General features: G+C 35.3%; 1 protein-coding gene across 1 annotated transcript in view; it reads right to left on the minus strand.

The window, feature by feature from the left end:
• The window catches only part of LRP1B (LDL receptor related protein 1B), a 2,172,360-nt gene that overhangs the window by 314,413 nt on the left and 1,840,415 nt on the right, over positions 1-17,532 (minus strand). Inside the window, 2 exon segments of the mRNA XM_020984719.1 lie at positions 4,535-4,683; positions 5,681-5,869. Coding sequence (XP_020840378.1) covers positions 4,535-4,683; positions 5,681-5,869 — 338 coding nt within the window.

Genomic DNA, 17,532 nt, shown 5'->3' on the forward strand with positions numbered 1-17,532 from the left:
ATGATTTGTTCTTTGACCCATTCATTCTTTAGAATGAAATTGTTTAGTTCCTAATTAATTTTCAATCTATCTTCTTGTGGCCCTTTATTTTCGGCAATTTTTATTATATTGTCATCTGAAAAAAAAATGAATTTAATGTTTCTGCTTTTCTGCATTTGACTGTGAGGTTTTAATGCCATAATGCATGTTAAATTTTTTTTGTATGTAAGTGCCATGTACCATGAGAAAAAGTTATATCCCTTTGTATTCCTATTCAATTTTCTTCAGATGTTTATCAAATCTATTTTTTTAAAATTCTATTCACCTCAAAATTTTTCTTATTTATTTCTTGGTTAAATTTATCTAGTTCTGAGAGGGCAAAGTTGAGATGTAGTTCTGCTGTTTATTTCCTCCTATAACTCATTTAACTTCTTTAAAATTTTGGATGCTATACAATTTGGTGTATCTATGTTTAATATTGATATTAAATCATTATCTACTATACCTTTTAGCAAGACATAGTTTCCTTTGTAATCTCTTTTAATTACATTTATTTTTGCTTTTGCTTTGTCTGATATCATGATTGTTATCCCTGCTTTTTTTTTCTTTTAGCTGAAGCTGAAGCTTAATAGATTGTGCTCCAGCTTCTTGCCTTTACTCTGCATGTTTCTCTCTGCTTCAAATGTGTTTCTTGTGAACAACATACTGTAGCATTCTGGCTTTTGATCCATTCTACTATCCACTTCCATTTTTTGCATGACTTCAGCCCATTCACATTCACAGTTATGATTACTAACTTTGTAGTTCCCTCCATCCTAATTCTCCTGTTTATCCTTCTCTCTCTCTCTCTCTCTCTCTCTCTCTCTCTCTCTCTCTCTCTCTCTCTCTCTCTCTCTCTCTCTCTCTCTCTCTCTCCTTTCACCCCATCCCTCCTCATCAGTGTTTTGCTTCTTACCACTGCCTCCTTCAATCTTCCCTCCCTTCTATGAGTCCTTTGCCTTCTTTTAACCCCTTCCCCCCTACTTTGCTAACGGGTAAGGTAGATTTCTATACCCAACAGAGAGTGCATGCTATTCTCTCTCTGTGCCAATTCCAATGGGAAATTCCAATTCCAAAGCTTTGCCCACCAAACCCCCCACATCTTTCCTGCCCCCATAACAGTCCTTTCACACCTCTTTTTGTAAGGTAATTTATTCCATTCTACCTCTCCCTTCCCTCTTCTCCCAGTTAAATTCTTTCTCATTCCTTAAATTTATTTTTATATCATCCCATCAAAATCACCCTCTCTATATAGACTCCTTCTAATTTCCATAATAGTAATAAAGTTAAGAGTCACAAGTATCATAATTGCACATGTATAACATATATCAGACTGCTTGCCATCTTGGGGAGGGGAGATTGGAGGAAAGGAGGGGAAAAAAATTTGGAACTCAAAATCTTATAAATGTTGAAAACAAAAAAAAGTTACAAGTATCATCTTCCAATGTAAGAATGCTAACAGTTTAACCTTATACACTCCTTTATGTTTTCTCTTTTCTGTTTACCTTTTTATGCTTCCCTTGAGTATTGTATTTGAAAATCAAATTTTCTAGTCAGCTCTGTTATTTTTGTCTGGAGTGCTTGGAAGCTCTCTATTTCACTGAAAACCCACTTTCCCTCAAATGGTTATACTCAACTTTACTAGGTAGGTGATTTTTGGTTGCAATCCCAGCTCCTTTGCCTTCCTGAATATCATATTTCAAGTACTCCAATCCTTTAATGCAGAAGCTGCTAAATCCTATATAATCCTGACTATGGCTCCACAATATTTGAATTATTTTTTTCTGGCTGCTTGCAATATTTTCTCCTTGACCTGGTAGCTCTGGAATTTGGCTATGATATTCCTGAGAGTTTTCACTTTCAGGAAGTGATTGGTAGATTCTTTTGATTTATATTTTATCTTGTTCTAAGACACCAGGACAGTTTTCCTTTTTAATTTCTTAAAATATGATGTCCATGCTCCTTTTATTTATCTTGGCTTTCAGGTAGTCCAATAATTCTTAAATTATCTCTCCTAAATCTATTTCAAAGGTCAATTATTTTTCCAATGAGATATTTCATTCTCTTCTATTATTTCATTCTTTTGATTTTTTTTTGATGTCTCAAAGAGTGATTAGCTTCTACTTGCCTGATTCTAATTTTTAAGAAATTATTTTTTTCATTGAGCTTTTGTACCCCTGTTTCATTTGGGTAATTCTACTTTTTAAGCAGTTGTTTGTTTTCTTCACTGAATTTTTGTATATCTTTTATTCTCCAATTTTTTTGTGCTTCCTTTAACAAGCTACTGACTCTTTTCTCATTATTCTTTTGCATTGCTCTCATGACTTTTCCCAATTTTTTTCTACCTCTTTTATTTGAGTTTTAAAATACTTTTTTTGGAGGGTAGGCAATTTTTGTGAGACTTGCCCAGGATCACACAGCTAGTGAGTGTCAAGTGTATGAGGTCACATTTGAACTCAGGTCCTCCTGACTCCAAGACCAGTGTTGTATCCAGTGTGCCACCTAGCTGCCCCTTAAAATACTTTTTTGAGTTCTTCCAAGTTCTTCCTTTTTGGGCCTAAGACCAGTTCACATTTTTCTTTAAGGCTTTGAATATAGGCATTCTAAAATTGTTGCCCTCTTCTGAGTTTGTGTTTTGATCTTCCCTGTCACCATAGTAACTTTCTATGGTCATATTCTTTTTGTCTGTTTGTTTGTTTGTTTGTTTTTTGTTTTATTTTGTTTTATTTTTGTTTGTTTTGGTTTTTTGCTCATTTTTTTATGGCCTGTTTCGTGACTTTTATGTTAAAGTTGGGCTCTGCTCCTGTGTTGGAGGGTACCCTTCTCCAATCTTTTTGCCTGGGGCCAAAGGGCCTCAGCACTGGACTATACCAGGGGCTTCACTGAGTCTTGCCACTGCACTGTGCTGGGGTTCAGGACCTGGTTGCTGGCTTGCCCTGACTCTGCCTGTGCTAGACTGTACTCCCCCTTTACCCCAGTGAGACAGATCTTTCTTGCTGACCTTCTAAGTTGTCTTTAACACTGTTAAACCCCATCACTTTTTGGTTCTGCCACTCCAGACTTCATTCTGGGGCATTGTTTTATAATTGTTTTGAGGTGAATTTGGGAAAATTCAGGCACATTCCCTCTGTACTCTGCAATCTTGGCTCACCCCCTTCCTCATTTCCAGGGTAGAAATTTTCAAAACAAAAATCAGCCTGAATATTATTTTTGTTGTTCAGTCACGTCCAACTCTTCATGACCCCATTTGGAGTTTTCTTGGCAGACATATTGGAGTGGTTTTCCATTTCCTTTTCCAGCTCATTTTACAGATGAGGAACTGAGAAAAACAGGGTTAAGTGACTTGCCCTGGGTCATACAGCTAGAGGTACTCCTGACTCCAAGGCTGGTACTCTGTCCACTGTGCCACTGAGCTACTCCAATCAACCGGTTATTTAGCAATCAATCATAGCAACCAATAGTGCTACAAATACAATCACCAGTTACAATGCTGAAGCCAAGGTGTCAATATCTTAAACATGGAAGATTACACACTTTTCTAACCAGCGTGGTCTAGACTTTGTTTTTTATCACAGCCTCACTCAACAGAATTTGCACAGGAATGGGACAATGGAATGGGAGGAAGACAGGTTCCTAGAGAGAAGTATTACTCTGAGAGTGGCAGATGTGGTTTGAAGTTAGGTAATACCTATGCTTTGTGGTAGAAATAAGCAAACAATTACAAAATAGGAGGGGGGATAGGGGAAAACGGAGGATCAGAGGTTTACTTTGGGGAGGGAGGGAGTGTAACTTCCTGGATGCTGACCTTCTGACAAAATTCAGTTATTTCTCCCTGATTATGATTCTGTTCAGTAGGAGACCTAGAAAATATAGCATTGTAGTTGTCTACAAGTATTTAAAAGAATATCATGTAGTACAGTATTAAACTATTTCTATTTGCTCCCAGAAGGCAGCTCTAGGAGTGATGGGTGGAAGCAGAGAGAAGTAAATTTAGACTTAACAGAAAGAATGATTTCCTAACAATTAGAGCTATCTGAAAACGAAATAGGCTGCCTCAGGTGGTAGTGGGATATTATTAATCACATATTATACATATAACTAAGGATTTAGCAGGGACAATCAGATTTTTGAGTGAAAAAAATTCCACTTCAGATATGTATAACAAATACATTAAAATTTATTTTTCATTCTATTTCACATTACACTACATTGATGGAACATTTGGAAAATCTTTCTCTTCCTTTTTCTTTTTGTCTCCAGGTATATTACCAGTTCTTCTAGTCCCAGTTTTGTCACACAGCAAATTGGTTTCTACCATTTATTTTCCCAACTCATTCTATATACTCCCTACAACCATTATACTTACTCTAACACCACCCTTAGTAGAATATCTTGGTTTATTATTTCCATTCTTTTTCCTCCTTCCTCCTTCCCTGTCTCTTTCTTCAAAAGAAATTGGTAAAGAAAAGGAATTAAGAAGTTATCACTAGGAGCAACTTCTCAACCCTCTACTTACCTGACTGGCTGTACAGTTTGAGAGGCAGGTCTTGTTATCAGCTGCAAGGTAAAAGTTGGTGGGGCATGCACAGGTGTATGTCCTGCCAGGGGCTAAGAGACATAGATGGCTACAGCCTCCATTGTTTAGCATACAGACATGTTTAGCAACTGCAGGCAAATAAAAAAAAAACAGTATGATTTAGTATTCAAGACTTGGAAAATTGGTAGGTGGGGGAGGGGGAACAGAACATATTTTAAGGCCCACAAATATTTCAAGGCATCTGGTAATCAAGACCTAGCACCTCAGCAGGGCTAATAATGTAATTTAACTTCTAAAACAAAGCAATACACTGAACAAAAATTGCATTTTATTTTACAATGAAGAAGCTTAAAAGAAAGCACTTGTATTCTAGAGGATTTATATTACATGAAAAAAAAACTTCTGAAACTTACACAGAGCACTACAAGCATTTGGAATGAAGTTTTCAGTATGGTTCTCAGTATAAAAGTAAAATAAAAACAAAAGCATCAATAGTGCATCACTTATCTTTTATATCACTGTAGCTAATTTGCTTATGTAAATGAATTGTTAGTTTTATATAAGAAGGACTTCTATGTAGTGGCTGCTAACGGTCAGTGACTGTGATAAGATTAAGTCAATGCATGATGATTTATATTCCCTAATAGAATGCAATGTTCCTGAATGCAGATATTGTTTCAGGTGTGTGAGTATGTGTGAGAGAGAAAATTCCCAGTGTCTAGGATGGTGCTTTACGTGTAAGAAGCACTTATTAAACATTGGTTGACTTTGATTAAGTTAGGTCTAGAGTTTCTTAAATACCATTAATTCAGAAGATTATGAAAACTCTCACTATTTGTCAGTATAATTGGACTTCTGGTATACTCTCATTTCCTTTGGCAGGCTTGACTTTAGAATAATATCATTTTAACAATCCAATAAGTATTTGGAACATCATTAATTTCTTAAAAGGATTTTCTAATAATCTCACTTACTACAAGCTAAATTCACACATAAAAGCTCTAAATAATGGAAACTTTGGTAATCATTGCTAAAAACTTCATACTTAACCTTTGGCAAAATCAGAAATGAGATGTGGGTAAAAAGTGTTGATGCATTTATGGAAAGCATGGAAAGAATAATTACCATCAGGTTGTCTATAAAAATGATACACCTGGATATCTGTTATGGTATGCCATGAGTTAATCAGGGATAGTCTGTCTGCTCCCGAGGTTTTATGGGCACGGCTGAGTGACTTGGTTTTCCCGTCAGTCCAGTAGATGTAGTCTTCAAACAATGTTAGTGCAATCACCCCTGGAATATCTTGATTAGGGACTGTAACAGGAGATGGTAAGATTAATGTTCGGTCCTGGAAGACTGCCAGTTAAAATATTCAATACTGCATGGGCTGACAGATACAACTGCTACATAACTTCATGTGAATAATTGCCATGACAACCTGTCAGGCCTGTAGGGTTCTTTATTTCTAGTTAAGAGAATGCAGGTTTGGGCACATGATCTTTACTTAGACTTAGCTAGTTCAACTACTAGGAAGAAATGAATGAATTTTTGTTAACAAGTCAACTGTTTCTTCAAACTAAGCAAATAACACTTAAAAGGAATTGTTAGCATTACATATAATGTCTTATACATGCAATTATAGTAAACTACAGGCTAAAAGTCACAATGGGAGGGTTTTATTTTGTTTTGTTTTACATTTTAAAGAAAACAAAATTTCTAAACTGTCAAGGATGAAACATCTACTTGACTGTTAATTGTACCTCTTGAAAGATATATGACTTTGATGCTACTGTATCAATTAACTATAATTTTTCACAAATCATTTTTGGTAAGATGTACTCCAGAAAAATAAACAAACAAAAAAACAGCAACAAAAAACCCCCAACACATTACTTTAAAATAAATACCAAAATACCAGGTTCCTAGTTAAATATTACCTAGAGCAAAATGGATTTTCTTGGATAGCAGTTATAATTGTTTTCACTAAATCCCTGAGAATAGGATAAGTATATACGAATTAAGAGTAGATCTAATACAATGAGCCTTTAAATCATATTGGGAAAGTAAACTATATATTCTTAGAGTTAGAAAAAATGACTAATGAAAACAATTTTAAACAAAAGTTTGTGTTTGGAATTTTCTTTCAGTTCCTGAAGATCTTAAAGCATCAAAATAATGCTGGAAGGGGGTGGACAGGTTAAGGGCCTCAATATTATATAGATTCCCCCGTTTTCTGTTTGTAAATTAATTTTTAAGAAAAAAAAGTAGATCTATAAATTTTACTTCTTGTAAAAGCTCACAGTAATGAAATTTAATGCTATTCAAAGAATGGTGGGTCTTTATTCAATACTCCTTTAGGGAATTACAATTTAGAAAAGAAATTCTAAATCTATGATTAACTCAACTTTCAACCAGCAATTTGCATGAGTATGAATCAATTGTTGAAATAAACAAAAGAAAATATGTTTGGATAGTGAACCAAAGGTAAGTACAGCTTAAAAATAAATGTATCTGGTAAGGAAAAAAAAATCTTATTTCAGAAGTATTCATGCTTTCCATTATTTATATTTTAATGACTGTACAATAAAGTAGTGGCATATTCCTCACTCTATAATGACTTAAGGACTGTCAAAATTTCATATATATGCCATGATTGCTAGGGTGTCTTCTAGCCTTTGGGGAAAAAAATCACTCAGAGAATTTACATTGTCAACTGAGGAGCAGGCATTTACAAATCTGCTGATTTATGATTTTCACTCAGATGAGTTAGAGCTGTTTAGAGAATTTGTGGTAGGTAGCTTATGGTTATCACTATTCACGTAGGACCCAATCAGAACTCAAAAGCAAAAGGGGTATTACAAACAGATAGTGTGCATTTCAGGGGTTAAAAAAAAATGAAGAAGCATGTAGGTTGTATACTTTCAATGTCCCCAAGTGTAAGTCCAAGCAAACCTTAATGAAATGTATCATAGTGCAAAGAGTTCCTTATATTTGAATGAAAACATAGGAAAGTTGTAGGTATCATGGATGAAAAGGAGTCTCAGATCTTTTGGATGACCTAGGACTAGCGAGTGAGTGGTGCTGATGTTTTATGAATGGTTCTGTAATTTTGTTCTTTGGGGTATAGTTTCTGATATGAAAATTGGGATACTTGCATAGAAACTCACCATTGAAGCAGATTAGCAACTAACTCATTTGTAATTCACAGTCATATACAATTGTCTGGGGTACTGAAAATTCTGGCCCATGGTTACACAGCCATTGTGTGTCAGAGCAGGCCCTAAACCAATTGCTTCCCATCTCCAAGTCTGGCCCTCCATACATTGTCCTGGGCCTGAAACACTCAGGCTTTCATGTCAACTATTCCTTTTGACTGTACAATAAAGTGAACAGTCACCTGAAATTAGGCTTATTCCCAAACAAAATGAGAAAGAATTGCAAGGCTTTACATTAGGTAACATTATAAAAAAGGAAATATTATGACAGAAAAAATATTTTTTAACTATCAAAAAGGAAAATCAACTAATTTTGTAAAAAAAAATACTATAAAGTAAAGCAACTGATTTGATAGGCTATTTAAAAAAAATCAGGGTCATTATTTTGGGTAATAAATAATGTTTAAACTACTTAGCCTGATACACAAATTCCTCCACAACCTGCTACATTGTCCCCTACCCTCCTGTCTTCCCATCTTCTCCACCCTAATTTCATACTATTCTCTTCCAACCAATCTAAGCTGCTATAAGTGATCAGGAATATCTGAGTTCAAATTTGACATCAGATACCTACTAGCTGTGTGACCCTGGGCAAGTCACTTCACCCTGTTGGCCTCAGTTTCCAAATGAGCTAGAGAAGGAAATGGCAAACCACTCCAGTATTTTTGTCAAGAAAACCCCAAATGGGGTCATGAAGAGTCAGACACAATTGAAATGACTTAACAAGCTCCTGTAAAACCAGCCTATGTGGAAAACATTTTCTCCTACCTTTACCATTGTCTAAATCATTCATCTCGCATGGGATGCTTTCCAACTGATAGCATGTTGTAAAGCTTCTCAAATCTGATCCACCCAGGTCAAATGCCACCTCTTACATGAAATCTTCCCCTCTTGATAAATATAATCTTTCCTTTCCCCAATCTTGTATTTGTATCTTTACTGTGTATCTATCTTAGTGCTCTGATTGTAGTCTTGTCTGCACTATAACATATTTACTGTATAGTATCACCTATTTCTGCATGTTACACATGTTCCTTGATATACTGAAAGCTCCAGAATGGCTGGAATTATGTCATATTTATTCTTGTGTTTTTTCCGGCAACTTAGCGTAATGTTTTCCACATACTAGAAATTGAATAAATGGTTTTCAATGGAAGGAACATAGCAACACCTCCTATATGACTTTTAGAGATTAAGTCCTAGACAAGAATGTTATCTCCAATGCTTGTCATAGGAGTGATAATAATGATGACAGCCCACATTTATATACTGCTTAAAGAAATGCTTTCCTCACAACAGTGCAGTGGAAACAGTTTCAATATCATGAGACCTGAGGTGGAATCCAGGTCTGCTTTTTACTAATCATGCAACTTTAAGTAAATTCTTTAACCTTCTGGGGCTTCATTTTGTTCATCTATGAAATGAGAACGTTGGATTGGAGGAGCTCTAACATTTTCTCTAGTTCTATGATCCTATGACGTAATGCCAGTATCTCTTTGAGGAAGGAAGTATAAGCATTAGGAATCCCTATTTCAGAGATGAGGAAACTGATGATAAGGGAAGTTTTATTGTTTTTCAGTCCTTTTAATACTATCTAACTTGGTGACCCCATTTGGGGTTTTCTTGGCAAAGATACTTAAGAGGCTTGCCTTTTACTTCTCTAGCCTGTTTTGTAAATGAGGAAATGGGGACAAATAAGGTTAAGTGACTTGCCCAGGGTCACACAGGTGATAAGTATTTGAGGCCAGATTTAAACTCAGGAAGATGAATCTTCCTAACCAGGCCTGGCACTCTATCTGCTGCATCACCTAACTGGTCCATGCGGTAGCTTACTAAGGTTATATGGCAAGTAAGTATCATTGTCAATACTCATGTTATTTGTGTGTTTATTTGTTTTGTTTCTTTTTCCTCTCAATTGTACAACCTTGCCTCTCATATAAGAAACACATTGGAATTTAATCAAAATGAACTTATTATCTTCACGAAAAATTCATGCTTAACTTAAAATAAAGACAGCTCTGAAATGTACATATCCTCTCTATAAGGTCAACATCTTCAAAAAGAATGAAAGGAATGAGTGGCCATCTGCTTGACTCAATTCATTGCTTTCTGTTGGCAGTGAAGGCCAGCCTTGTCTTGAGCAGTTTTTCAAACTTTTAGCTTCTCTGCTCATTTTCCATTTTGTATAAATCCTGGCTTTTTCAATGGCATCAAACATAAGTACTACCCAGAAAATAATTTCTTCTGGGAGAAAGACAAAATCAGATGCAAATTTCCATTAAGAACCACTGCAAATGTACATCTAAAAGGTTAGATATATCAAACAATATGCAAACTCAAACAAGAGAGGTATCCAAGGTGTTGCATGGAATTTAATTAGTAGAATAGGCAAGGAGAGTGGGAGGGTTTGGGGGGAAATTACTAGTTGATTTTTATTTTGGCTTGAGCTCAAGTCAATTTTAAAAAATCACTACATGCTTCATTTCTTGTTTATCTCTATCTAGATTGCCAATTCCCACAATGGAGGTGGTCTATCTATCTGCTTAGGACTCTATGGAGTAATTGCTAAATAATTATTATAAATAAATGCTGTGTGTTTATTAATTCATCCATGTACCAAATATGAATTCTATCTATAGTATAAACTGCCCTTAGGATGTTGAAAATCAGTCAGAAATTATCCTAAGCCAAAAACTCATATGCCTGTACACCAGGATCTCTCCTTGGGAGACCAACGTGCAGGAAAACAGTCTGATACAGAGTATGACAAATGTAGCTTTTGCCTTTGGGAGTTGCTGAAAAAGATCCATGGGAAACAGCTTCTATTTCTAATGAAATGTAGCAGTGTGAAAAGTTAGAGTTTGGGCAATTATGTCGAAAAAAATTAATTTGCTAGGCAGTGGGAGGCAGCAAAAAGAAACACATAAGGAAAGTGAGTTTCAGTGGGAGATGTGCAGTGAACATCAAGAAACCTCATGGATGTTGAATTTCAGTGGATCTTAGAAAAAATAAGACAGAGTAACTGCAAAAACATGATGTCTCTGCTTTACAAAAGTAAAATCTGGAACATAAGCTGACTAATTAATAAAGAACTGTGAAAAATAATTGTAAGAACCACATCAAAAAAATAAATCCCCCAAATTGGGAAAACCAGAAATACTTGGGGTGGGAGGAGTAGAGAGAGTAAAGCTTAACAGGTGCTTATTATATTTAAAACCTTATTCTAAAAGTTCCCAACTGTGGTCCGAAATAATTTCGTAATCTCTATTTTGTACACCCACTCAAGCTCCAGGAGACTGTTAATTGCCTCCTTACACCTCCTTGTTTGGGGACTAACCCTGTCAGAAGAATAGATGTGATATACAACCCAAGCCATTCAAAGAAATAATCTTTTGGGGGAATATTTTCCTTTCAGTCAGATTGTAGCCTTGTGCTGAGTAGGGCTCTAAGTAATTATGATAAAAACAAAAGAGGAGACAGCTGAGAGTACACTTTGGCTGCAAGTGTCTCCTCACAGGCAGAGACCCTCAATTATTAATACTATTGATTATTCAGTTTTTGTTCAATGTCCAGTCATAGGCTTCTTGTTAATGTTATTGTAATTTTATATTTAAGCTGTTCTAATTTGAACACACTATAAGAAAATAGGCCAAATACACAATAGTTATTGATGAGATAAAAATTTTATGTGCATTTGACAGGTAGGCAATTGTACTTCTTGCCTATAGGCAGTAATGAACTTTTTGCCCTGTGGTTTTACAGTTTAGATTTATGTCTTCAGTACATTTTTTTTCCTTTAAGCTTTCTGCCATATCTATTTTAAGGCCTCACATATCCTTTTGGACAATTATTCTATATCCAGCTCTCCCTGGAGATTCATTAACATAATCATAGAAGCTTTTGAGATGTTTTCATGAGCTAAATTATAAGTCTTTATAAAAATCTTAAATTAAAAAGTTTCACCAGCTATGAAAGAACATACCCTAAAATTGGAATTCTAGAGTTTTTTTCCTTCCCTTGTCATTATTAAGGTATGTTGTTTTGATATTTAGCTTCTGAGAATGTTAAATTCTTTAATTGTTTTTTTCTCTATCAAAGATTCAATTATGGATTAAGTTGTGGGGAGATGGAAGAGGCTTTTTAATGAAAAACCACATAAATCATTAATGAAACACTCTATAGTTACTTCACTGCTTTTTTTCAAGTATATCTTTAAAAATATTTTCAAATTTTAGCCTGGAATTCAGTCATATGCCATTTTCTTTCATAATGTATTTCAGATGTTTCTTCCTTTTAATTCTTAATCCAATCAATCATTCTACTCATGACCATTACCTCACAGCAGTATTCAGAGCCCTTTTTAAAATATTCTCAGGGCACATAGGTGGCGCAGCGGATAGAACACTGGCCCTGAAGTCAGAAGGACCCAAGTTCAAAATCTGACCTCAGACCTAAAACACTTGACATTTATTAGCTTGTGACCCTGGACAAGTCACTTAACCCCAATTGCTTAAAAAAAAAGTGATACTATAAATATTTGGGGTAGCTAGGTGGCACAGTGGATAGAGCACCGGCCCTGCAGTCAAACATCTGAGTTCAAATTCACTTACTAGCTGTATGACCCTAGGCAAGTCACTTAACCCCATTGCCTAGCAAAACAAAACAAAAAAATAAAAATAAAAATAAAATATTCTCATTGTGCTTGGTCCCTCTCTCTCTTCCTAGTCTTTTGCTACATATGATGCCAGATTAACCTTCCTAAAATATTATTTTAGGAATGATAATATTTTAATCTGCCCTGCTCAAAAATTTTAAATCACTCCCCAGTGCAGACAAAATAAAATACAACTTCACTAACTCAAAAATAAAATAGAAATTCACACCCATCTACTCATCCACACTGAGCTTGTTGGCATCCTCCCTGCCACCACACATGTACCCCATTAATATTTTCCATCTCTTGTTCCAAGTTCAGGAATCAAATTATTACAGTTTTCCCTCAAAAAGACTTATCAATTGACTTTTCAATTGATTAACTCACCATACCTGTGACTTCCCATATACATTCTTCTCTGGCCATGATTCCTCTATGTGTGTCTTACCCTAATAGAATGTAAGCTCCTTTCGGATTCAGATAGTCTCACTTTTTGATTTGTATCCTCACCTCATAAGACAGTATTTGGCATGAAATGAGCATGTCATAAATGCTGTTTCACTCATTAATTCAATAATTTGGTATTAACAATCCTGGAGCCAAGGTCTCTTTTCAAATTTATTTCCCATTGATTCCATACAATAAGCTCTGTTGACATAGTGATTCTTGACCAAGGAATGTTTTTCTTACATCTCCTCATTCTATCATTCTCTCAGACTGTACCCTCCCTGCTCATGTTCTAACTCACTCCTCAAAGACTAGTTCATAGCCCAAATCTTCTATGAAGCCTCCGATGATAAACTCTCATCTCTACAGACATACCCAACTCTGTCATTTCTTCCTACTTAGAAATCCTTTGATCTTTCAGTTTACACCAATCATTTGTCATTTATCTAATACCTCCATTGTTATGAGGTCTCTATCTTTTCCCTCCAAATAGACCATAAGCTCCTTAAGACAAGAACAATATCCCATAATTTTTTTCCAATGGCCAGTTGCAATTATAGCACAATGCATTATATACAGTAGATACTCAATAAGTATGTGTTATTAGTGAATTTTAATGCCATTTAAGTACAGAAAGCAGATCAATTTTTTCCTACAAAGACAAAAATATGATTCATTCAGTCATCAATATTTGATTTTAATATTGGACTGATTTAGTAATTATTCCAAAATTGGAGAGCTTCTTTCAAAAAGAACAACCTGGCTCCCTTTAGATGGCATTTAACAAAGTACATTGAACCTTTGCTATGATTAGGGATGAGGTTGTTAGGGTACTAGAACCTAAGATTGCTAAGTCCCCCCTACCAGCTCCCCTTAGAATTCCACTCTCATAAAGATACTTCACTTGAATATCAGCTCCCTTCACACAGTTACGTAATATCAATCTTTTCAGTTTGTGACACCACCACTTCCTGTAGCTCTTTGGACTTCCCTAATTACTAAAAACCCTGAGGTAGGGAAATCATAAGGATTTCTTCTGCCTCTTCTTCAAATTTTTTGCCTTATTCTATAATCTTTACAACAAATTCCTCTTGAGTGTTTTAAAGGGGATTTCTTAAGTAGGTGGAGAGGAAAGTAGAACAATAGAGAAAAAAAGGTAAGTGCTGTATGTTTAGAAAATCTTTAGAGTTTAATCCTGATTGTCAGTACCAATAACAAGACATTTAGCTTCTCTCTGAATTTCTTCCTGCCTACCTTCTTCATAGCTTTGATATAACCTTGTCAGAGAGATTTGGCTTCTCAGAGTCTTCATTTTCCAGACCTTTGGAATTGGCTTCTTTAGCTCTTATTTGTGGAATACAGTAATCTACAATCTAATTAAGACTTTTCAATGGACAGGTCTTTTATTCATTAACCCATATGACACTCCTTTCTGAGACACTTGTCTTCTCACTTACTGAGAAAGGCCTTAAGTCCCTCACATTCTCTGTGATAAAGTTATTTCTTGCGATGAGGAGCTAAAGGCTTAGCAGAATGCCTGGCACAAAGTAAGTGTTTAATAAATGTTTGTTGTACTACATGATTGTATTTAGGTCCTTTTCAATACTTCTTTACTATAGCCTCTAACATCTAGGCCCTCAGTATTGTTCACTGACTGGTTCAAAGATGTAGAATTTTTCCTGTTCACCCTTCATCACCATTTTTCTGGAAGTCCCTTTGCTCTGGTCCCTTAGAAACCTTCTTGTCCCTGTCATACTTTTACCATGTCTCTCCTTTTCCTCTTGCTTTTCTCCTCAAGCAAATTGTCTTTGCTGGTCTTTTTCTTCCATTATTTTTCTTCCAAAAAGTGGGTTGGAATTCTTATGGCTGAGACACCGATGAGGTCCCTATGAGCTGGGTCTTGATGTCTTTACTACAAGTCTGTTTTAGACTAACTTGCTATTTAGTTCTAAACTAAAACTCATATTTAGGCCTGACCCTGTCATCCCAGTATCAGTCAAGCTAACTCAAAAAAGAAACTGGAATTGGTGCAGAGAATCAGGACCAAATGAAGGATACCTTTTCCATTTTCTTGTCTTGGCCTCAGTCACTTTAGGTATAGCAGGATTGATATGGGGTGAATCCTGAAGATCATGTATTTATGTGTTTATTTATAGTATTACAGTATTTATATAACTATTGTGCTATTCCAAAGAGATGCTGAGGATTGGCTCTTCAAGTAAACCTGGGAATTGGGGAAGGATGGGAGAGCAAGCTGGCTATTCCTGCTTCATTACCATTTTTTCTCCCTCTAATCTCCATGAATGATTTTGGCACCAACCAAGCATATCTATTACATGAGATTATAGAATGTAAGCTCCTTGTAGGTAGGAATGATCAAATTCATTGTATTTATATCCTAGCACCTAGCACAATGGGTGGTACATAGTAGGTACTTAAGTGGATTGATTGATCACAGACTTAGAAACAGAAGCCCACAGAACTCTCTTCACTTATAATCAAATTTACAGAAACAAAACATGAATGGACATAGCATCATTATTTTCAATGTCAGCTCTATCCCACCATAATTGGAAAGGGTCATTTTGCCACAAAAATATTCATTTAATATCATATATGCTAGAGGGTTTCCAATTAACAAAGACATTTTCTTTATTCCATAAATAGATCATGTTAATATCACAAAATATCACAAAAAGACAAAAATTCAATAAGACTTTGCATGAGGCAGTTATTCAATTAATGTATAGTGAATGCCAGCATAGTTTTCTCCACTAAAATTCTATCCTGATGCCTTATAATGATAAGAACATAACCCTGGGTTCTAGAAAGCTATTCCAACAGAATGCACGAGATTTCTGTTTCCTCCCTGAAGGTACATCTAGTTAAACTCTATCACCAGAAAGCTGTCATTGGGGTGACTGATTTTATTGACCACAGAAAATCAGAGGATCCTAGATCTAGGAATGAAGGAAAGGAACAAGCATTTATTAAGCTCCTACTATGTACTATGTGCCAGGAACTGTGCTAAAGCCTTTATAAATATTATTTCATTTGCTCTTCCTAGCAATATTGGGAGTTTGGTGCTATCCTATCATTATCCCATTTTACATTTGAGGAATTGAGGAAAACAGAAGTTAAATAACTTGTATAGAGTCACAAACTATCTGACTGATGCTGGATTTGGACCCAAGCCCACAGCACTATGCACTGTACCACCTCACAGGGCTATGTAATCTACCACCTTCCCCTTTCATTTTACACTTGAGGAAATTGAGGTCCAGAAAAACTCAGTGATTTGCCCAAGGTTACACAGGTAACAAAATTCAGAGGCAGAAGAGTTACAGTCTGTGTTAAAAGAAGAAGTAAAATGGATGCTTCAAACCCTTCAAAGTACCAACTAGTCTAATATAAGTATTACTGGACTAGTAGTCAGGAAACTTGGCTTCTCATTTTGCCTTCATTATGAACTCCCTGCGTAATCTTGGGCCAATCACTTGAGCCAGTATGGTGTAGTGTAAAGAGATGTAAAACCTGGACTTGAATCTCTAAGACTTACTTGGTGTGTGACTTTGGACAAGTCACTCCTATTCTAGCAGCACAATTTTCCAATACACAAAATCAGGAAATTGTTCTAGATGATTTCGAAGTCGCTTTCTAGCTCTAATGCCTATGAATACCTTTCCAGCTGTTATATGCGTAACTACCACCTTATTTCACAAGTAAAATTAGATGAGGAGTCAAGAAGACAAGTTCAAATCCTGTCTCAACATTTACTAGTTGCATAATCCTGTGAACACCTACATAAAATAATGTTTTCAAATGGATAAAATAAGACACAATGCATTACAAAAGAAAGCAATTACAGTTGAAATACAGTTGTCAAAATATTTTTAAAAAATAAACACATTCATAGGCCCCAGGTTAAGAAACCTTGCTAAGTTAAGACAGTGAGTAATTCATGGTAGTTAAGTGAATAAATAGGTAATATGCTTTGTAAGTTTTTGAAAGGAAAAGAGAATGGGTAGAAATGAAGTGAATGATTTATCAGTAAATAGGTAGGTAAAGTTAGAGAAGTTTTAAGAATGATTCACTAGGGATAATTCCTACAAAAATGGCTTTTATTTAAAATATTTGTTAAACACCTTAGCTACGATGCATGGTGTTAGATACTGGGTATAAAAAGATGAAAATATTTACACTGTGAATTTTTATCTTAAAACAACAAATCAGCTCCTAGTGAATAATTTCTATTTCTTCCTCTTGTTAATAATTTGTTTTCTAATAATTCATTAATCCTCAAAGTACTATATCTGTAACATATAATTTCAAGTTCTATCCATGACTTGTACTTATGAAAATTTGCAAAGCCTTCTGAGAATGCCATCTTTTACCTAATGATAATAAACCAGTAAGTGCCCTTTAGGTTAAAGAGATAGGAATCTTTTTTAAAAAATGCATAAAACACAGTAAAGGGCTAATGGCACTGGTGGCAGCTACATTTTCCACAATTTGATAGGATTATTAAAAATGAATCTGGCTCTTCATGTAAAGAACATTGTTCCCAAATAAACATATCCATTTTTGAGACCTTGATAGCAATGAATGACTAAAGTGCTCATCATAAATAAATCCTACATGCAGTGCACAATAGGTTTCAA

The sequence above is a fragment of the Phascolarctos cinereus genome, unplaced genomic scaffold (genome assembly GCF_003287225.1).
Source record: "Phascolarctos cinereus isolate Bilbo 61053 unplaced genomic scaffold, phaCin_HiC Scaffold_726;HRSCAF=1367, whole genome shotgun sequence".
In the NCBI taxonomy this organism is placed as follows: Eukaryota; Metazoa; Chordata; class Mammalia; order Diprotodontia; family Phascolarctidae; genus Phascolarctos; species Phascolarctos cinereus.